General features: G+C 41.4%; 1 protein-coding gene across 1 annotated transcript in view; it reads right to left on the minus strand.

Moving 5' to 3' along the window:
* Positions 1-24,353, minus strand: part of LOC134342575 (centrosomal protein of 192 kDa-like) — a 62,836-nt gene that overhangs the window by 5,147 nt on the left and 33,336 nt on the right. Inside the window, exons 9-11 of the mRNA XM_063040890.1 lie at positions 19,634-19,753; positions 14,916-14,974; positions 12,454-12,580 (exon numbers count right to left, since the gene is read on the minus strand). Of these exons, the coding sequence (XP_062896960.1) occupies positions 12,454-12,580; positions 14,916-14,974; positions 19,634-19,753 (306 nt within the window). The remainder of the gene's footprint in view (positions 1-12,453; positions 12,581-14,915; positions 14,975-19,633; positions 19,754-24,353) is intronic.

The raw sequence follows: 24,353 nt of genomic DNA on the forward strand, positions 1-24,353 counted from the left end.
TCTTGAAGAAGTTATTGCTGCACAGTTCCACCACTTTACAGACACAAGCAAAGTTGGCTGTGGAGCAAAAAAGTACCTACCGTTGCACAGCAGGTGCTCTCTGGTGCACAGTGCTTTTATATCATGGGAAAAACTAAGGTAGCTCCACTGAAGTCAGTTTTCATCTCTTGTATGAAGCTCATCGCTGCTACAATGGTAAGCCCTATGGACACATAGTGGAGGAAGGAGTTACACATGCAACTTCATAACTTAATTTTTTTGGACTGATAGCACTTCTGTGCTGAAGTATATCAAGAATGAAACTTCCAGGTTCCAAACCTTTGCTGCAAACAGTTTCAGAAATTCTTAAGGTCTCACAAGCATCTCACTGGAGGTATTGAAACACTTCAAAAAACCCAGCACAAGTGGCCTCTAGAGGGTTGAAAGTGAAAGCATTCCTGAAGAATGAGACATGGCTGTCAGGGCCTCAGTATCTTCTTCAGCCTGAAAGGGAATGGTAGTAAATCCCGAGTGTTCCAGACAACGTCTGCTCGACGATCCAGAAGTTTTTAAAGAGGTGTGTTAGAATGCAGATTGAAAAGGAGATGGACATGGTAACACATATAATCTATCACTTCTTGCCTTGGACCCTTTTGAGGAAGACAGTGGCCTTAGATTTAAGAACCCACTCTTGTTTCTTACTCAGAAGAGGAAGCAATTGAACATCACTCTTGTTCAGTCTGACTTGGATAAAGAACAACAAGGGCATTCTTTGGACAGAGAGATCAGAAGGTCAAAGATCAGATTGGCCAAGATTGTCTCAGTGGAGGAGCTCAGAAAGGCTGAAATGGAGACAATTGGATTTTGCCAAAGAAAGATTTCCAGATGAATTCTCAAGTTTGCAAAGGGGAAAAAATGTAAAAAGGAACAGCCACATTTTCAAGCTCAATCCAGTACTTGAAGATGGTTGATGGACACCTTAGTAGGGCAGCCATGACTGAATTGTTTAAACATCCTGTTATACTGGCAAAGGATCTTCATATCTCAGACCTCATTCTGAGGCACGTACATCAAGAAGTGGGGTATGGTGGCCATCAGCATACGTTTTCCAGGTTGGGCCAAAAATATTGCATTCCCAATGCGAGTACAGCTTATAGCTGACTAAATGTGTTGTTTGTTGACGGTTACACGCAGCTCCAGAACGCAAGCACATGGCAGATCTACTTCTGGCCAGTGTATCTCCAGATGAACCTCTGTTTATACATATAAGAGTGGACTACTTTGGACCTTTTGAGGTGAGGAACAGAAAAAATACAGTGAAAAGATATGGGGTCATATTTACCTTTCTAATACGAGCTGTTAACATTGAAGTTGCATCTTCTTTAGACACAGATTCCTTTGTTAATGCACTTTGACACTTCATAGCAAGAGGAAGAAAGGTTCGTGAACTGCACTCTGATAATATGACAAATATTGTTGGAGCTGAATGCGAGTTGTGAGACGCTATTGAGAAGTGGAATCATTCATGAATCAGTGATGTCCTTCTTCAAAGGGAATTAATTCGATTTAACCCCTCCCCCCCCGGCTAATTTACATCAAGGAGGAACATGGGAGAGATTGATCAGGTCTGTGCAAAAGGTCCTCAATTCCAACATGAAGGTACAGAATCTTGACGAAGAGGGTTTCCACATAGTCCTTTGTGAAGTAAAGGCCATTATCAGTGGCCATCCAATCCCAATGATATGGGAGCACTAAAACCTCAACATGTGCTGCTTCTGAAGATCTCACCATCCTTACCACCAGGAGAGTTCCAAAGGAAGACATGTATGCTCATCGTAGATAAAAGCAGGTCCAATACATGTCAAACTTGTTTTGGAAACAGTGGGTTAAGGAGTATTTACCACAGCTACAGGAACAACAGAAATAGGCATAAAATGCAATTTCCACCTGGGAGACATTGTGCTTATAGTTGATGACACAGTGTCCTGAAACTCATGGATCATGGGAAAAGCCACTCAAGTCTTTCCAGACAGAAGAGGACTTGTGCGGCAGGTATGCATCAAGACCAAGACTAGCTGTCTGGACAGGCTTACAACCAAGATCTGTCTTCTGCAGGAGGCAGAGGTTTGAGGAGCTACAGCTTTAGAAGCTTCATGATTTTGACTTAACATACTGACATTGTACTGAGAATGGTGGTCAAGATCACTCTGTACTTGGCTAAGTGCTGGTAAGCTCTGGCCTAGATAACTGCTACAGAGTTGACGGTAGAAGAAAGAAGAAAAGAGGACATTTGTATAAATGTTTAGATTTCATATCCCCTATTTTAGTCATATGTAATTGTATTATCATGTAGTATCAAGGGTAGTGGGTAGCGGCTCCATATGTCACTACTACAGGGCATGACAACCCTGCCTTACACGAGTCCCGGGCTCAGCTGCCTCCAGCTGACAGTATCTGGTATGGGCCCCTATCCAGGGTTATGGATCCCACTGCCTTGTAGGTATCCTCGGGAGAAGAGAAGGCTAAAGAGTAAACCCTACACAAATCCGAAGTGAAGCCCCTAAGGTGGTTGGATGACATATCACATCACCTCCCGGCAGCTCCTGCAGCCAAGCTGATGCCAAATGTACTGCTTCGCATTCCTTTGGACCACATCCGCAAGGCCGAGAGGGGAATCTTGATGTCTGGGCAGCCCAGGATCTCCATATTCATCGCCCAGGTCTGCGCCCCGGAACCAGGCGCATCCATTGTCTACTTAGACAGAGGGAGCCATTATTATTATTATCATCATGTAATAATTAGGGGCCAGGATGTAGGAGCCATGCATCGATTTTCTGTAAGTAAAAGCCATGTACTGTATCTATTTTCTGTCTGTATTGTATTATGTGGTGGGGCAATCTGTCATGTGGGTTGGGGTGTGATAGAGCAAATGAGTACAATTGTGTGTTCATGCTTTGTTTTAGTTATTTGTTTAGTTTAGTCTAGTGGAGGGGGTGAGCCACAGGGAACTAGACTTTTTTGTTGACCACTAATTTAGTTCGACTGCTAACTAGATCATTAATTGGAACATTATTAGACTGCTTATTACACTAATTACATCATTATACCACTTAGTATCACTAATAGACTGCTAATTAGACCATTATATCACTAATTCAGTTTGGTTCATTTTCATTGTTACAAGACCATTTGTCTTGGCTGGTTTCATAATAAAGGATCAATTGTATTTTTTATGATATGGAAATGTGTTATTTGGAAGCACATCGTATGGTGTCAATTACTCTGGCTTCGTTTCTCAGCGGTTTTGGTCTGTTCTCAAGTAACCGCTACAAGGGGTTCTCCTTCTACCTTAGGCCACAAACTTATCAATCACCCCTGATGAGTTATTAACTTCAAACTTTGTGCATAATCACTCAAAGAGTTGAACTGCATGTGCATGTAAAGAGAGCTGTATAACTCATCTCCTTCTACCTTAGGCCACAAACTTATCAATCACCCATTTGTGGGCACTTTCCGGAGGTCCAAGATCTGTATGCTCCACAACCACTGGACTAGGTGTGTAAATATAGGAGGGGACTATGTTGAAAAATAAATGTGCTAGGTTTTCTAAAATTGACTCCTTCTACCTTAGGCCATGAACTTATCAATCGCCCCTCGTATCATCCAGGTTGTTGATATAAATGACAAACAACAAAGGGCACAGTACTGATCCGTGTGGCACACAACTACTTACAGGCCTCCTGTCAAAGAGGCCACTATCTACAACCACTCTCAGGCTTCTTCAAAGCAATGTCAAATCCAGTTTACTATCTCACCTTGAACGCCAAGCTATTGAACCTTCTCGAACAACCAGCCATGTGGGCCTTGTCAAAAGTCTTGCAAAAGTCCATGTAGCAACATCATTGCCTTCCTCAACTTTCATGGTAACTTCCTCAAAAAACTTCATATGATTGGTTAGACATGACTTATTACACACAGAGCCATGCTGACCATCCCTAATCAGTCTCTGTCTATCCAAATACTTATATATTCAGTCCCTTAGAATACCTTCTAATAACCTTCCCACTACTGATGTCCGGTTTACTAGCCTATAATTTCTTGGCTTATTTTTAGAGCCTTTCTTAAACAATGGAACAACATTTGCTATCCTCCAATCCTCTGGCACCTCACCCATGGTTAAGGATGTTTTAAATATCTTTGCTCGAGTCCCTGCAATTTCTGCACTTGCCTTCCACAGGATCTGAAGGAGTAGCTTTTTGGGCCCTGGGGATTTATCCACCATAACTTGCCTCAAGACAGCAAACACCTCCTCTTCTGTAATCCATGACCATGCTTCTACATTGCTTCACATCTACAGACTGTGTCCAACTTCCGAGTAAACACAGATGCAAAAAATCCACTTAAGTTCGCCCATCTCCTTCAGCTCCATATGTAGATTACCACTCTGATCTTCCAGAGGACTAACTTTGTCCCTTGCCATCCTTTTAAACTTAACATAACTTTAGAAGCCCATGGGATTCTCCTTCATCTTGTCTTCGAGAGCAACCTCATGTTTTCTTTTAACCTACCTGATTTCCTTCTCAAGTGTTCTCTTGCATTTCTTATGCTCAGTACCTCATTTGTTCCTGCTTGTCTTTACTTGCAATGTATTTTTTTTTCTTAGTCAGGGCCTCAATATCTCTTGAAAACCTAGGTTCTCTAAACTTGTTATCCTTGCCTTTTATTCTGATAGGAACATAGAAACTCTGTACTCTCAAAATTTCACTTTTGAAGACCTCCCACTTAACAAGTCCACATTTGCTTGGAAACAACCTTTTCTAATCCACACTTGTCAGATCCATTTCTGATACCATTAAAATTAGCCTTTCTCCAATTTAGAACCTCTACCTGAGAAACAAACCTACCCTTTTCCATAATTATCTTGAAACTAGTGGCATTATGATCACAAGATGCAAAATGTTCCCTTACACAAACTTCTGTCATCTGCTGTGTCTCATTCCTAATAGGAGATCTGGTATTGCAGTATCTCCAATTGGGACTTTTATGTACTGATTAAGGAAATTTTCTTGAACACTTTTGATAACATCTTTCCCATCCAGCCAATTTACAGTATGGGAGTCCCAGTCAATATGTGGAAAGTTAAAATCACCTACTATCACAACCTTATGTGTCTTGCAACAGTCTACAATCTCTGTACAAATTTGCTCTTCTAAATTTCATGGACTGTTGGGTGGTCTATAACATAATCCTATAATGTGGTCACATCTTTCTTATTCCTCAGTTCAGCCTCATAAGACAAGCTCTCCAGTCTGTCCTGACTGGGCACTACCATGACATTTTCCCTAATGCCATATCCTTTATTCCCTCTTCCTCTATCACATCTAAAACAACAGAACTCCAGAATATTGAGCTGCCAGTCCTGCCCCTCCTGCAACTAAATCGAATGGTTACAATGTCATAATTCCACATGCTGATCTATGCCCTTTGCCCTTTCCTACAATACTCCTTGTATTGAAGTATATGCAGCTCAAAACATTAGTCCCACCATGCTCGATCTTTTGATGCTTGACTATGTACATGGGCTTAACAACATCTTTCCCCACAACCACTCTCCACTGTTTTGACACTGTTTCCCGTCCCCCTGCAACTCTAGTTTAAACGCTCCCATGTAGCATGAGCAAATCTTTCCACTAGGATATTAGTGCCTTTCCAGTTTAGGTGCAAGCCATCCTTTCTGTACGGGTCCTATATTCCCTGGAAGAGAGTCCAATGATCCAGCACTCCATCTTGCCCCACTCCTTAGCCATATGTTAAACAGTATGATCTTGTTATTTCTGACCTCATTAGCACATTGCATGAGTAGCAATTCTGAGATCGCACTCCTGGCAGTCCTGTCCTTTAACTACTCCTTGAACTGATTTTGCAGGCCCTGGTTACCCATCCTACCCATATCACTCGTGCCGACATGGACCACAATGTCCGGCTGCTCACCCTCCCACTTAAGAATACTGTGGACTTGATCCGAGATGTCCCTGATGCTGGCATCCAGGAGGCAACGAACCATCCGGAAATCTCATTCTCCTCTACAGAACCTCCTTTCTGTTTCTCTAACCAATGAATTCCCTTTCACTACAGTTCGCCTCTTCTCCCCCACTTCTCTTCTAAGCCACAAAGCCAGACTCATTGCCAGAGACCTGACCACTGTGGCTTTCCTGTGCTAGGTCATGCTCCTGCAGTATATCTGTTGTTGAGGGCTAAGGCAACAGGGGTACTCTGCACAGCTGCCTATCCTCTTTCCCCCTCTTGACAGTCACCCAGTTAAATGTGTCCTGCATCTCAGTTCAACTACTTCCCTGTATGCCCTGTCTATCAACCGCTCAGCTTCCTGAATAATCCAGAGTTCATCCAGTTCCAACTCCAACTCCTTAACATGGTCTGTTAGAAGTTGCAGCTGGATGCACTTCTTGCAGGTGTAGCTGTCAATGACACACAGGAGGTCTCCCTGCCCTCCCTCATGCCGCAAGACGAGCATTGCAATATCCTGTCTATCATCCCCACTGGTCTAAAAGTGCAATAAGAAAGAAATAAAGAATAAATAATTTTTAAAAACTCTACCCAAGCCCTACTCCTTTCCTCGCTGAAGCCTCAATGAGCCAAATTCTCAACTCTCCACTCCAATACAGGTCCATTCACAAATGACCACTCAGCAAAAACCAATAAAAAGTTAGTTCTAAGTGAAGTTCCTAATTATACCCAATCCAATGTCTCCTCAGGGCTGTTGTGTACAAACTGTGCTGACTGCCCCCAACTCGCATTTGAATTCTCTTCCCCACTATACAATCTGGTGTCTCCTTGGGACTGTGGCATGCACCATATCCTGAGGTACAGTGGAAAAACTTGTCTTGCTCACTGTCCTTACAGATCAATTCATTACAGCAAAGCATTGTGGTAGTACATGGTAAAAGAATAGCAGAATACAGAATAAAGTATTACAATACAGAGAAAGGTAGTGCAGGTAGACAGCAAGGTGCAAAACCATAACAAGTTGGATTGTAAGGTCAAGAGTCAGGAGAGAAATCAGGTCAAGCCTGCCCCCTTCCCCATTTAATACGATTACGGCTGATTATGTTGGCCTCAACTTTTCTGCTGTGACATATCTCCATATTCCTCATTCTATCAAATATTTACCCACCTCCACTTAAAATACTAATGACCTAGCTTCCACCACTAACTGATGCAAGGAATTCCAGAGATTCACCACCCTCTGATGCATTTATACTCCCCGTTCCAGACTCTACCACTAATGCAAACATCCAACATTTACTCTGTTAAACCCTCTTTGGATCTTACATGTTTGAAAAGGGATCTTCTAAACTGTAGGACAACCCTCTCATCCCAGAAGTTAGACTGCAGAATCTCCTTTGTATTGTCTCTAATGTTACTCTACATCTTTCTTTTAAGGGTGTGGCCTCATCCTGTACAATATCAACGAAACTTTTGTTTAAAGGCTTCAACCTCCAATTTGCAATCAGAGTGAAAATGCCATTTAACTACTTATTGGACATGCCTTCAAGCTTTTTGCAATTCATGCACTAGAAGGCTTCACACACAGACTGAACAAATTAATCACATCCAGCTTTAACCACACAATCCTATGCACATTAACAATTGCTTACATTTATAGAAAATAGCACCTATACACAAGCAAGACTCAAGTTTTGTGGCAGAGTTGAGGACTTGATATTTACAACACCCTTTCCTTAAAAGTTTGAATAAAGACTACTAGTGCACTGAAGGTAATGGTGACTTTCAACCTCACTGTCTGCCTTTGCTGAGAGGTATGAAAAGTGGTTCCTGCTTATCAGGGTCTTGTCACAAGCCTTTACTGTCAGAAGGCACTGAGCAGTATATCAGGAACCAGTTCGAAGAGGACAATAATCTTGCAGTTGCTGGGTATAAGACCCATCCTCTCATGCTACTGAATACTTCAACGATTGAGCCAAGCTCCTGAATGTGCAAGCATTTAAGATTCTAGCACTTAATGGCTAATTGAATCCGCAAATTTTTAAAAAGTGGGAGGAAACAGTTGCAGACAGAACATGCGAACTCCACAGACAGCACCTAAGATCGGGATTGAAGATGGGTCACCAGAGCTGAAGCAGCAGCTCTGGTAACTGTATTACTGTGATACCCCATGCTCTGAGCTTATCCCATTTATCACCATTGTACAATACACAGCACAATGGAGGGTGTTCTCACTATGAAAACAAGAAGACCCTGCTGTGGCCACTCTACCAATGTCATTTGTCTCAGTTACACTGGCAAGGCAGGAGTCAGGTAGGTTGATCCTTCAGAGTGACTTGCACACTAAATGCTGCCGATCAAGCCTCGAAGCTTTATCTTTTAGAATTCATTCACCTTGGCCAGCCATAGTTAAGACTATGCCAATCTTGGCCACAGACAATGAAGTCTGCATCGAAGGTATATTCTGAACCTATGTTGCTTTCAGTGCTTTTTCTAATTGTCAATTCACAAGGAGTAGCATGGATTCATTAGCAGGGGGAGGATAGCAGGTGATAATCAAACAGAAATATCCGGCCTGGTGCTAGGAGACACCTGGAATCAAAACAGAGGATTTTAAGAACTATTCCCTCCCACCTGTGTACTACCAGGCTACTTCCTTTCATGTGTGTGTCCTGCCAGTAGTCCAGGATATGCCCAGGAATTGTGAGAGAAGACTCTGGCATATTGATCACAAGGTGCAATTCTCTGAGTATGACTAGATAGACACACAAGAATGAATACTGCAACAAGAAATAAATCTGCAGGAAGAATTCAGCAATCGAGCAGCATCTGTGGTGGGAAAGGAATTGTCAACATTTCAGGTTGAAACTTTAGTACTGATGCAAGGTTTGAAAATTCCTTTACTCCCACAGATGCTCTTTTTCTGAATATATTCTTCAGGCAAACTAATTGTCGCTCTTGTCTTGACTCGACAGTGGACAGCTTTTTAGTTCAAATACCGGTCCCCAGATGATTGCAAGTTTGATTGCACGGAGAGCAAAGCTCCAATGCTCAAATATGGGACTTAGAACTTTAGTGCCTTTATTTTTAATAGAACATAGAAGAGTACACACAGGAACAGATCCACCGGTCCACAATGTTGTGGTGAACTAATTAAATTAGTAATCAAATGCCCAAATAAACAAATCCCTTCTGACTACATGATGTCCAGATCCTCCTATTTCCTGCACATTCATGTGTCTATTTAAGGGCCGCTCAAACACCCTTACAGTATCACCACCATCCCGGGCAACAAGTTTCAGCCACCCACCAATGAGTTAAAAAAAACTTGCTCCACCCACCTCCTTTGAACTTAGTACCTCCTCTCACCTTAAATGCATGACCTCGGTGTAAGACATTTCCACTCTAGGAAAAAATATCAACGGTCTAGTCTATCTCTGCTTTCATAATCTTATAAACTTCTATCAAATAAATTGAATTTTATAAAGTTACAACATAACTTCCTGTCTCTTGAATGCAATTGCTCAACAAATAAAAGAAAGCATGTCATATTATATGGGATCTCACCTGTGGCTTGACAGGACACAAAGATATTCGTTGAAACCTCAACAATCTGATCTCTTGCCTCTCAATAACCTGGGGTATATTGCACCAGGCCCTATGGACTTAACTACCTTAATTTTCTTTGAGACCCATCACTACCTCCTTCATCTCACAATGCCCTAGAAAATTAGCTTGCTCTGCACTCAAAACTCTATCCCCCATATCTTTCTCCTTGGTAAATACTGATGCAAAGTACTCGTTTAAGCTTCACCCATACCCTCTGTCTCCAAGCACATTTACTCATGTATCCTTGAGTGATCTGACCTACTCCGTTTATCCTCTTTGGTCTTAGTGTATGTGCGGAATGCCTTGTGATTCCCTTTAGTCCTACTTCCCAAGGAGTTTTCATAATCCCTCTTGGCTTTCCTAAACTACTTTTTAATTTATTTTCAGACTTCTTTATAATCCTCAAGGGCAGTTCAATCTTAGCTCCCGAATCTTTAAACACACTTAATTTCCTTGACTAATTTTGCCACCTCTCTCAACATGAAGGGGTCCCTGATCTCGCCACATTTGTCCTTTCTTACTGGCACAGAGCTGCCCTGTACTCTGAGCAATCAGTCCTTAAACACCCTCCACATGCAGGATGTGGACCGCAAAAAACAGCTGTTTCCAATTAACTCTCCTCAATTCCTGCCTCACACGCTTGTAATTGGCACTGTTCCAATTTAACACTCTTCCCTCAAGGTCCATATGTATCAATTGCTATTTAAAACGGTTCCCTGTTTCCTAACTATCTTTCTACTGAAAGGAAAGTCACCTGGTCTGGCTCATTACCCAACACCAGGTCCAGTATGACCCCTCCTCTTGGTGGGGTATCTACATAATAATTTTAAAAATCCTCCTGGATGCACCTAACGAATTCAGCTCCATCTGAAGCTCTTGCCCCAGTCGATGTTGGGGAAATTGAAGACACCCATTGTGACATTTTACACATTTCCCTCACCTGTTTGCATATCTGTTTCTCAATATCCTAGTGGCTATTGGGAGGCCTATAGTATAATTCCATTAGAGTGATCATACTCAGCTTCTCCCCAGTGGATGAGCCCTCCATTATGTTCCCTCTGCTTGCAGCTGTGAAACGTCTCTGATTAATTGTGCAAATCCATCCCCCCCATAACTCTTTTACTACTACCTCTATTGTTTCTAAAACACCGAAGTCCTAGAACATTAAACACCCCGTCCTGTCCCTCTCTCAACCAAGTCTCTGTTATGGCCACAACATCATATTCCAACTACTGATTCACAATGAGTTCATCATCCTTACCCATAATGGCAGCACAGTAGCATAGCAGTTAGCCAACACTTTACAGCACAGCGACCTAGGTTAATTTCCCATTGTTGCTTGTAAACAATTTGTACAGGGTTTCTTCTGAGTTCTCTGGTCTCCTCCCACATCACAAAGATGTACAGTTTAGCGGATTAATTGATCACTGAGGTATAATTGTGTGGCACCGGATTGTTCGGCTGGAAGGACTTGTTACTGTGCCAGATCTCTAAATTAATACAATACTTCTAGGCATTAAAATACACGCATTTCAACCCCTCCTTCGCACTGGGTCAATTAGTTTGCACCTGTCTGTACTTATTGGTCATGACATCTACCTTCCTCTTAATCCCTCCACTTCTGGCCTAGTATTCTGGTTCCCATCCCCTTACCAAACTAGTTTAAACCCTCCCATGTAGCACTGGCAAACCTCCTGGCCAGGATACGAGTTACCCTTCAGTCAAGATGGAACCCAACCTTCTGTACAAGTCACCTCTGCTCCAGAAGAGGTTCCAGTGATTCAAGAACCTGAAAGCCCGGCCCCTGTACCTCAGCCACACTTTCATCTGCTCCTGCCCTGACTACCACGTTGCACTGGCAGTAATCCAAAGACTACTGCCTTCAATGTCCTGCTCTTCCGCCTCTTTCCTAACTCCCTATACTCACCGCACAGGACCTCGTTCCCTACTTACCCATGTCACTGGTGCCAATATGCACCTCCCGCACCTCACCATCCACCTTCAGGATATTTTGTGGCTGCTCTGACCATTCTCAACCCTAGCACCCGGAATACAAAACACCTTCCTGCTGTCTCTTTTACAGCCATTGAAACTCCTGTTTGTCCCCAATTATAGAGTCTAATAGTATTTTGCTTCCTTCCCATCCACAGCCCCCCACACAAATACTTCCTATATCCCAGACATTCAAAAAGGTTGAGAAATATTGACAGTGTCACGACTGGCAAAATTACCAGCATTATTAGCCACATCCCAGCAGCATGAAGTGCAGAAGTCATGAGATTTGGTCATAATCCACTTCTTCAAACACCGTTAATGCATCACATATTACCAAGTGCAATGATTATGTTGAACAGAAATCACTTCTGTATGCACCAAGCCCATACTTCGCTGCTGATCAAAAATCAACACCACAAGAAAGCACTGAAGACAACAGTAATCTGACATTAAAAGTAATGGATCACTGCTCACTAAACCTGAAAAGATATAATAGATAATGCTTTGCTTTTAATGACGAGATAATTCAATTCAAATAGTAAATCTCTTTCAAGTACACATTCTGCTCATGTTCAAATGTGAAATGAAAGGGAAAGCTGAGGACTGAGATTCATAGATTTCTAATTTGAGGAAAGAAAAAGAATTTATTCAATGTTCTGTCATCAAGGTCTCAAATCACTTTGTAAATTTGAAGATGTTACATGCATGTGCAAAGGTTTTTTAATGCAAGACACTGTAATTCTAATTTTTAAAACAATGCAATTAATTTTTGATAACTTTTGAAGGCTTGAGAATATAGAAATCTGTATAATACATTGAAACAATATATTGGAAATAAACTCTCACCTTATGCACAACAGAGGAACTATTACGCAAGTTCACCTTTAACATGCTGGTTTCTCCCACTGGGGTGGCAGGGAATAAGTAAAAATCTTCAGCAGCAAACACACAATTGTAGGATGCCTTTTCTTGACTGAAAACATTTAAATTATTCAAACAAATTATTCCTCCAATTTGGTTAAAGTTTAAATATTTTATGAATCGCAGAAGTTAGGAAGTTTTGTCTATACAATATAGAATTCTTTATTCTGAATTTGTCAGATGTTATCTGAAACAGCAATTAGAATTCTGACCTAATTAAAGGAGTGTAGTGAATTTATTATGAAATACTTCTAATCTGCAGTGTAAAATGTCCTTATTAGTTAAAAATAATCAATATTTCCTCCTCCATGTTACACATCATAAACTGACAAAGGATAACCAGGCAGGTGATGACATTCCAGATTTTTCTAGGTTTTACTTTTCCTCTGTCCTCCAGGAGTATTTCATGTTTACACCATCCTCAAAACAGACCACTCCTCTTAACACACACACACACACACAGATTATTCTCTCTGAAACTGCCATTATTCCTTCATGAAACTGATGAAACCTTGAATTAAATAAACTATTTTTATGCCATGAAGATCATACCACCTTTTATCTACCCTGCACATAAAAATCTAGTACTAAAACCCAACATTTGAAATTAATTGAATGTGGTCAATTTGGAATAGATACTCTGCTTCCGAACTATGAAACTGTCATTCTGCATCATTGCTTTTTTAATAACACTTGCAATCACAGCAGTCAGAAAGTTTTTTTCATTCATGGAATAGTGGCTGAGAATTTAAGCTCAAGTGCCAAAATCCATTAATGTTAATGATATTTCTCTCCTCCGATGGCTGGTGGGGGAGAGGGGCAGCCATTGCCTTGTTGCTGCTTGTGCGTGGGAGCTGGGAGCTGGGGGCTTTGGGATTCTAATGTTTAACTGTCATTCATTCTTTGGGGCACACCTCTGTTTTCATGGATGTTTGCAAAGAAAAAAAATTTCACAATGTATATTGTATACATTTTTCTGACATTAAATGTACCCATTGAAACCTATTGATGCTGCCCAACCTGCTGAACACTTCCTACATTGGCTGTTTCAATATGGAACTACGGAACACAGAAAACAGAGTGTTGCCATCAATCTAATTAATTAAAACAGTGCAGAATTCTGCATACTAATTTTAAATAAAACTATTCAAAAACTCTGATCAAGAAGGGACTTAAAACATATTATCCATGATAAGATATTGGAGGCAGCAACACTCTCCTTAGTCTAACAACTTAAATGTCTTGGGAAAACAGCATCTTGGTTTCTGGGTTAAGAACAGTTGCCCTTAAATTTTAGTCACATTCTCATGAACAAAGACTCACCCATTCTGCAGGCTTTACAATGATTGCTAATGTTATTAAGAAAAAATGGTGACACTTTGGGTAGAGAGTCAAGGGAATTTAAAATGTGGGTCTCTATACTAAATCTATGCAGTCTGTAGAGTTAAAGCAATTCTGTATACCTCAAAACTATCAATTACCTGTACCCAAACCTTCGCTGACCTTAGCCAATAATAGATTTGGTTTGGGTCAATGTAGTGGCTGCTATATTGTTATGACTCAACAGTACTTCAAATAAATTTTCTTGTATTTTTTCCACCTGACTTTCCAAGTCAAAGCTTATTCAATGACCAGCAGTAAAAGAATCAGGAAACCTCCACTTCTGAGTTAATGCTCAGGAACCATCAGAGCTTCATGGTCTGAAGAAAGGCCATAGCCAAGGGGAAGTGAATGTAACTCATTGATTATGGAATAAAATAAGATCAGAATTGGACATAAGATCCATTTGAAAGAAGACTATTTGCATACACAATCACACACTTATGCAGTAACTTAGACAATGCCCAAGGAATCTAAATTCACTTTGAAATCCAACATGCAAGCCACTGCAAAATAAAAATTGGGTGCTGAAAATTAATAATAAAAGCATTGTGAAAAAATTTAGGATACCCTGTAACATCTGTGGAATAAAAGGGGTTTCAGAATAACTCAGTTCAAATATTTGATCAATAATGTAAAACATTAAACTTTAATTGCTTTGCATATTTAAGTTCATGAGATGTAAGCATCTGAACAATTTATTACTCAACCATAACTGCCCTTGAACTTATCGGCATGCTGATTCATTTCAGAGAGCAGTTGACAGCCAATTACAGAACTGAAGGCCTGGATTCACACATGGATCAGACCAAGAAAAGGAAAAGAAGGATTCTTTTCTCAAAGGACATTAGGGATTGTTCCTCGTCTACATAGCATTTACAGGAACTTCTGGCTTGATATGAGCAGAAGATAAAATAAATTGACTGCAAAGCAAAAACATAGAAGGTTCAGTGCGACTATTTTCATTTCCGCGATTTAATAGCTTACTCTAAATGTTTCCTACTAACCAAGTTACCAGTCCCATGGATGAATCCATTCGCTTAGAGCACATTTTGGGTATTGTTCCCTGAAGAAAAATGGCATTGTTATACACTTATTTTCAATGAAACAAAAAGCATCTTGAATTATAATCCAACTTTTTCCACTCTATATTTAAATAATTTCCTCTTTGCTTTTGGTTTAAGCCAACAGAATAGGAATTCTGGCACCTCTGAGTATCCCAGGGCAATGCTGGTGTGACAAATAATCTGCTGATTGTTTGAAGATATTCAATAATCACATGTATTTTCTCCCCCCTTAGACAAATGTAATTGATTGAGAAAGGGGAGATTGCCCAGAGGAAAATCTGAAGTCCACCTTTTATTAGCAGATAAGCACACACACATTTCCATTAAGATATAAATATCACAATTCAGTTACTCCTTTCAGGCTGATCATTGACACAACTAATGAAAGTCTCAGTCGTGCAATAATAAAATGATTGGGTCTAAGTGTTTATTACATGAATAATACTCATAAATCAGTAGCCAAAAAATACTGATTACCATATATTGCCTTAAACCAGCATTTCACCAATATGCTTCTTAACAGTAACAGCTAACAGTAAACGAAACAATCCAGAATACGCAAATTGATTGAGATCTCACGTTTGAGAATGCTTTCCTCACCTGCCAAGCATTTTCAACAAATTATATGATAGGCTGAAACACTGAAGTTTTGCCATAGCACTTAACTCTAGCCAAAGCATTATAGATTTATAAAGTTCTATGCTTAATGCTGATTGCCCATAAAACCTCAAATTGATTTGTTTTCTGAGATTTAAGATATACATGCATTGCTAAAATTCTCTCCAGTGCAATTTCTAATATAAAATTAATACTTCCCTTTTACTTTTCTTTTCTCAAGACAATAACTGGGTGTCGATAGCACAGAGAATCTATCCTGGGCTCAGCACATAAATGCTACTGTGTTGAAGCTATTGCAATGTCTCTAGATTCTTAGAAACTGAAGCAGATTCTACAGAAGGACTCAAGACAGATTAGAAGAAAGGGCAAGAAATTGGTAAATGAAATACAAAGTTGGAAAATGCATGGCCATGCACTTTGATAGAAGTAATAAATGTGCAGACCATTTTCTAAACAGGGAGAAAATTCAAAAATCTGAGATGCAAAGGGACTTGGGAGTCCTTGTGCAGAACACTTTAATTTGTAGGTTGAGTCGGTGATGAGGAAGGCAAATGCAATATTAGCATTTATTTCAAGAGGTCTAGAAATCAAGAGCAGGGATGGGATGTGGGGCTTTATAAGGCACTAGTGGGGCCTCACCTTAAGTGCTGTGAACAGTTTTGGACTCCTCATCCAAGAAAAAAAAAATGTGCTGGCATTGGAAAAGGCTCAGAAGAGGTTCACAAGGATGATTCTAGGAATGAAAGAGTTATCATGCAAAGAACATTTGATGGCTCTGGATCTGCATTCACTGGAATTTAGAAGGATGAGGGGTGATCTCATTGAAGCCTTTCAAATGTTGAAAGGCCTAGACAGAGAAGATGTGGAAAGGATGTTTCCCATGGCGCCTATTTAAAACAGAGATGCAGAGAACTTTCTTTAGCCGGAGGGTGGTGAATTTGTGGAATTTGTTACCAGCAGCAGCTGTGGGTGGCCAGGTCTCTGGGTGTATTTAATGCAGTACTTAATAGGTTCTTGATTGGACACGGTTTCAAAGGTTAAGGGGAGAAGGCTGGGGAGTGGAGCCGAGGAGGGGAAAAAAGAATCAGCCTTGATTGAATGGCAGAGCAGACTTGATGGGCCAAATGACCTAATTCTGCTCCCATGACTTATGGTCCAATTGATGACTGACAAACTTCTACAGATGTTCCATGGAAAGCATCATGTTGCACCATGATCTAGTATAGAAATCCAATGCACAGGAATACAGAAGATTGTAGACTCAGCTAGTTCCATCACACATACAGTTCTCTCCACCAAAGGAGATCTACAAGAGCCAATATACTTTAAGGCTGCAGCATCCATCATTAATGATCTACACAATCCAGGCCACGCCTTCTTCTCAATGCTGCCATCAAGCAGTCGGTACAGGAGCCTAAAGATCCACATCTCAAGGTTCAACAGGAGCTTCTTCCCCTCTGCCATCAGGTTTTTGAATAAACTTGATAAACCTTAGAATATTTTTTCTCTCTCAACTTGCACTGTTATTACTTTTATTTTGTCCTGCAAATTACATAGTGCAGCTAATTTTTTTGAAGGTGTTTCTTCCGCAGAATTCATTTTTGTTTATGATAGACTGCTTGAAGCTGAAAACAAATATAATTTCAGACTACCTGCATCACGGTAGGAATTTGGAGAAAGAAGAAATTAACTTTTATTAAATATAATGTGTTACAGTGCTGATGCTTTGCAATAGCTCAACTAAGCTAAAAATGGTTTTTTGATTAATTTTATTTGTACTCTGTGGCTGAAGATTCTCGCTTAAGTATCCAACAATATTCAGCCAGCATTGATGGATTCCAGTTACCCAGATAGTGTTCCTCCATGACAGCAATGTCCTGGTGAAACTTTTCACCATGGTCGTCACTGACAGTGCTAAGAGTTGCAGGGAAGTCGTCTAAATGGGAATGCAGAAAATGAATCTTTAGTGACATGTTTTACTTCATGGTTTTGTATGCTTGAAGTATGTTGCCAACCAGCTGCATGTAGATTGGTGCTCTGTAGTTGCCAAGAAAATTGTCAACAACATCCTTTTAATGCCTTCCATGCAATTTTCTCTGGACCCACTAGAAGTTCTTTGAATTGCCTGTCATTGATGACCTGTTTGATTTGTGGACCAACAAAGATGTCTTCTTAATCTTGGCATCAGTTATTCTGGGAAACATCTGTCTCAAACATCAAAATCCTTCACGGAAATTTTTGGACCTGGTGGCTACAGATTCCATCCTTGCAGTCTTTGTTGTGACTGTGAACAAAGTCATTGGAGAGACACTGAAGCTAGTGGAAATAGAAGCCTTTATTCAGCAAAAATGAGCAACAGACACCACGTTTGAGAGACACTTTGAAGAAGAGACCTGTCTGACCCAGGATTACACATTTTTATATGCTTAAGATCAAAGATAACATCAGGACAATTCTATAGTTACATTGTATTTACAATGCTTCCTTTGAATTACTTATAATTGTCAAACACCTCTTTCTTCTTACCCACACTCCAGACACCCAAAATGAATATTGATCAGTACTGCCTCTCTTTCTGGATTCATGCATGTGCATACATTAGGTGAATGGGTGTTTCCTGGTTTGCAATCAACCCCAGTCTGTGGTTCTAGGAAAACTAATGTTCAGAGCTGTATGTTAAATTCAGTCTATTATCCACATTCACATCTGAAGACTGGTTGCTGTTGATATTAATATTTGCTTTGTACCCTAACTCCAGAATATGCACTAACAGTCTTGAAGCTAGAGATTCTGGTGCTGCCTTTGACAAACCTGAGTCTCTGACCAAGTCATTTAACTCAGATTGAGTTATCAGAGAGGGTCACTCAACATAAAGGGTTCAAAATCTGTATCAGTGTCTGTGTCATTTTCAATTCTTGGCTTGTGCATCATGGCATCTTCATCTGCCTCCTCTAGACTCAATGTCTCTGGTGGCTTCAGTACTGGAAGACGATCATCATGGGGCACAGGTCTCATGGCTGAAGGCAGACTGGGAGAATCAATGGATTTCTTGTTTTTAGCAGAGAAACCAGACACACTGGTCAGACAGAAGTAGCAGTCTCTCGTTATCCTCCTGTCTCACCATATCATCAGGACTGTGAATGGCATTGACTTCCGAGTACCTCTGAGCCAGGCTCTAAGATCAACAGTGCATGTTGAGCAACAAATGTGAGGAGCCCAGGCTTCATCTGGTCACCAATGTTACACCCAAAGTACAGTTCATAGGTTTTTCTTAATAACAGGAGTCATGCTCTGTCTGAGATTTAAACGTATACTCACCACAAATATAACAGAAAATATCGCAACTATTACAATATTGCTCAGAAATTTTGCTACCACAAATACTCCTGAAAATACAATTACTTTATTATAATGAATAAGCACAATATGCATCACAAACCTATATACACGTAAATGCGATGCATAGAACAGTGTGTGCTTGATGCTTTTATAGCCTTTCTAAAACCTGTCCTGCCATGCAACATTTGACCTGCCTAAGCCTGCCTGGACAAGATAGAAAACATTTCAGCTTACGTTGTAGGCAACATTTTAATTGCCTTCAATTATAAATTGAAATAACGTATATAGGCAATATCAGAAAAATAGTGCATGATAGGGAAATTTCATGGTGATTTTCATGATCAGCAGCTCAAAATCCATCAAGGTGTATCCAAAAGTATTCAGGAAGCAAAATCTTTGTTGCTACTGTTATGTAAAATTTAAGTTAATTTTTGTTTGTAATGTACTAAGCTGCTACAGCAAATAGCTAAAGTTTATGGCATTTATACCCTATGTATATAAGCATATGATAATACATTTGAATCGCTTTCTACTTACTTGCATGCTGTTTAAATTTATTCACTCATCTACTTTCATCATCTTGTACTGCAATTGTTGAAATGTACATCTTCCTACAGTTAGTTTCTCCCTCCACTCCCCAACAATAATTTCTAGATGAATCAAGACTGCATGAATCTGCAACTTATATAATTTGCTCTTACCACACCATGAAGTTGAAATTGAATTGTGTATTTAATGTGTGGCTGTGCTGACAAACGATATTCCAGATCCCAGAGCTGAACATATTTGCCCCTACCTCGAGGCATAAATGTTAGCGGCAACTGCAGGAGATAATACAAAAGTTGTTTCAATAGAAGAAAATTTAATCAAGTAATATGGGATCTCAATGTCACCCCCTTACCATGAAACATTCACAGATAAATTACATTGGTAAAATGGTACATTTCATTTACCCTTTTCTCCCCAATACTGTAATGGCTATCCTTGCCCTTCACCATTACATGCTTGTGTTGGCGATGACCCTGCGAAACTGGAGACTTGAACCCGGGCAGGGTGTGCTGTACGTTGCACATTCAAACAAGTTGATTCTGTTGGGGCTATTCCCACTTGATATTTAAATTCTTTTTTCACAAACTAACCACTCTGTCTTCTTGCATCTGTCACTTTGTTCCAGTGAGCTCAGTTTTCACTCTACTACTCCTTCCCTAATGTATGCTGGGCCTTAAGTAATTACTTCCTAGAGCATTATGCAGAATTGATTCCTCCCTTCCACCCCAAGACAATACGTATGATAATAACCATTTGTATTACTCAAGAAAGTGAACTCCATATTTTGAGACATTGTACCTTCTGAAATTGTGACAATTTCAGGAGGCACAATGGTACTGCTGACTGAGACACGGCCTCACAGCTCCAGTGGCCCAGGTTTGATCCCACAGTGTCGTCTGTTGATTTTGTACATTCTCCCTGTCACCACATGGGTTTCCCACCCCACCCCCACTCCAAGCTGATCTGCTTTCCTCCTGCATCCCAAAGACCTGTGGATTGGCTACCTCTATATAGATGAGTGACATAATACAACCATGGGAAGTGGAAGCTATTGTAAAAGCAAAAGACAGGGCATACAACAAAGCAAAAATTTGTGGGAAGATAGAGGATTGGGAAGTTTTTAAAAACCTACAGACAGCAGCTAATAATATCATTAGAAGGGAAAAGATGAAATATGAAAGCAAGCTAGCAAATAATATCAAAGTAGATAGTAGAAGTATGTTAAAAATAAAAGAGAAATGAGAGTGGATATAGGGCCGCAAGAAAATGAGGCAGGAGAAATAATAACGGGGAACAAAGAGAATCCCCCATCAGGAAGGTCTCAAAGCTCTACGCTTCTTTTTGGATTCCAGACCTAATCAGTTCCCCTCTACCACCACTCTGCTCCGTCTAGCGGAATTAGTCCTTACTCTTAATAATTTCTCCTTTTGCTCCTCCCATTTCCTCCAAACTAAAGGTGCAGCTATGGGCACCCGTATGGGTCCTAGCTATGCCTGCCTTTTTGTTGCGTTTGTGGAACAATCTATGTTCTGTGCCTATTCTGGTATCTGTCCCCCACTTTTCCTTCGCTACATCGACGACTGCATTGGCGCTGCTTCCTGCACGCATGCAGAACTCGTTGACTTTATTAACTTTGCCTCCAACTTTCACCCTGCCCTCAAGTTTACCTGGTCCATTTCCGACACCTCCCTCCCCTTTCTAGATCTTTCTGTCTCTGTCTCTGGAGACAGCTTATCCACTGATGTCTACTATAAGCCTACTGACTTTCACAGCTATCTGGACTATTCCTCTTCTCACCCTGTCTCTTGCAAAAACGCCATCCCCTTCTCACAATTCCTCCGTCTCCGCCGCATCTGCTCTCAGGATGAGGCTTTTCATTCTAGGACGAGGGAGATGTCTTCATTTTTTAAAGAAAGGGGCTTCCCTTCCTCCACTATCAACTCTGCTCTTAAACGCATCTCCCCCATTTCACGTACATCTGCTCTCACTCCATCCTCCCACCACCCCACTAGGAATAGGGTTCCCCTGGTCCTCACCTACCACCCCACCAGCCTCCGGGTCCAACATATTATTCTCCGTAACTTCCGCCACCTCCAACGGGATCCCACCACTAAGCACATCTTTCCCTCCCCACCTCTCTCTGCATTCCGCAGGGATCGCTCCCTACACAACTCCCTTGTCCATTCGTCCCCCCCATCCCTCCCCACTGATCTCCCTCCTGGCACTTATCCGTGTAAGCGGAACAAGAGCTACACATGCCCTTACACTTCCTCCCTTACCACCATTCAGGGCCCCAAACAGTCCTTCCAGGTGAGGCATCACTTCACCTGTGAGTCGACTGGGGTGATATACTGCGTCCGGTGCTCCCGATGTGGCCTTTTATATATTGGTGAGACCCGACGCAGACTGGGAGACCGCTTTGCTGAACATCTACGCTCTGTCCGCCAGAGAAAGCAGGATCTCCCAGTGGCCACACATTTTAATTCCACATCCCATTCCCATTCTGACATGTCTATCCACGGCCTCCTCTACTGTAAAGATGAAGCCACACTCAGGTTGGAGGAACAACACCTTATATTCCGTCTGGGTAGCCTCCAACCTGATGGCATGAACATTGACTTCTCTAACTTCCGCTAGGCCCCACCTCCCCCTCGTACCCCATCTGTTACTCATTTTTATGCACACATTCTTTCTCTCACTCTCCTTTTTCTCCCTCTGTCCCTCTGAATATACCTCTTGCCCATCCTCTGGGTCACCCACCCCCCGTCTTTCTTCCCGGACCTCCTGTCCCATGATCCTCTCGTATCCCCCTTTTGCCTATCACCTGTCCAGCTCTCGGCTCCATCCCTCCCCCTCCTGTCTTCTCCTATCATTTTGCATCTCCTCCTCCCCCTCCAGCTTTCAAATCCCTTACTCACTCTTCCTTCAGTTAGGCCTGACGAAGGGTCTCGGCCTGAAACGTCGACTGCGCCTCTTCCTATAGATGCTGCTTGGCCTGCTGCGTTCACCAGCAACTTTGATGTGTGTTGCTTGAATTTCCAGCATCTGCAGAATTCCTGTTGTTTGATGAACTAGATGATTATTTTGCATCAGTCTTCACTGTGGAAGATACTAGCAGTATGCCTGATGTTGTAGTGTGTGAAGGAAGAGAAGTGGATGCAGTTACTGTAACAAGAGAGAAGGTGCTCAAAAAGCTGAAAGACCTAAAGCTATATATGTCACCTGGACCAGATGAACTGCACCTAGGGTTTTGAAAGATGTAGTGTTAGAGATTGTGGAGGCATTAGAAATGATCTTTCAAAAATCATTGGACTCTGGCAGGGTGCCAAAGGACTGGAACATTTGCAACATTACTACACTCCTTAAGAAAGGAGGAAGGTAGCAGAAAGTAAATTATAGACCAGTTAGCCTGACCTCAGTGGTTGGGAAGATATTAAGAGTCAATTATTAAGGATGAGGTGATGGTGTACTTGGTGACACAGTCAGCATAGCTTCCTTCAGCGAAAATTCTGCCTGACAAACCTGTTGGAATTCTTTGAGGAGAATTCCAAGATAAAGGCGATGCAGCAGATGTTGTATATTTGAACTTTCAGAAGGCCTTTGACAAGGTGCTACACATGAGGCTGCTTACCAAGTTAAGAGCCCATGGTATTACAGGAAAGTTACTAGCATGATTAGAATATTGGCTGACTGGTAGGAGGCAGCGAGTGGGAATAAAAGGATCCTTCTCTGGTTGGCTCCACAGGGGTCTGTGTGGGGACCACTTCTATTTATGTTGTATATAAATCATTTAGATGATGGAATAGATGGCTTTGTTACCAAGTTTGCAGATGATACAAAGATTGGTGGAGGGGCAGGTAGTGTTGAGGAAACAGGTAGGATGAAGAAGGACTTAGACAGATTAGGAGACTGGGCAAGAAAGTGGCAAATGAAACATAATGTTGGAAAATGCATGGTCATGCACTTTGGTAGTAGAAATAAATGTGCAGACTATTTTCTAAACAGGGAGAAAGTCCAGGAATCTGAGATGCAGAGAGACTTGAGAGTCCTTGTGGAGAACACCCTGAAGGTTAACTTGCGGGTTGAGTCAGTGGTGAGGAAGACAAATGCCATGTTAGCATTCATTTCAAGAGGTCTAGAATACAAGAGCAAGGATGTGATGCTGAGGCTTTATAAGGCACTGGGTGAGGCCTCACATTGAGTACTGTGAAAATTTTGGGCCTCTCATCTTAGAAAAGATGTGCTGGCATTGGAGAGGATCCAGAGGAGGTCCACAAGAATGATTCCAGGAATGAAAGGGTTATTATACGAGGAACGTTTGATGGCCCTGGGTCTGTACTCGCTGGAATTCAGAAGGATTGGGGGGTGGGAGGGGGATCTCATTGAAACGTTTTGAATGTTAAAAGTCCTAGACAGAGTAGATGTGGAAAGGATGTTTCTTATGGTGGGAGAGTCTAGGACAAGAGGGCACAGCCTCAGGATAGAGGGGCTCCCTTTCAAAACAGAGATGCGGAGAAACTTCTTTAGCCAAAGTGTGGTGAATTTGCAGAATTTGTTGCCAAATGCAGCTGTGGAGGCCAGATCATTGGGTGTATTTAAGGCAGAGATTGATAAGTTCTTGATTGGACATGGCATCAAAGCTTATGGGGAGAAGGCCAGGAACTGGGGTTGAGGAGGAGATAGGAAAAATGGACCAGCCATGATTGAATGGCAGAGCAGACTTGGTGGACCAGGTGGCCTAATTCTGCTCCAATGTCTTATAGTCTTATAATCTGAGGGAAGTTGATGGGAATGTGGAGTGAATGGATGCCTGATGGGCCAAAGAGCCTGTTTATTTTCTGCATCTCTTTATGGCTCTATGAGGGTGTACAT

Source organism: Mobula hypostoma, chromosome 1 (assembly GCF_963921235.1).
Source record: "Mobula hypostoma chromosome 1, sMobHyp1.1, whole genome shotgun sequence".
Classification (NCBI taxonomy): Eukaryota; Metazoa; Chordata; class Chondrichthyes; order Myliobatiformes; family Myliobatidae; genus Mobula; species Mobula hypostoma.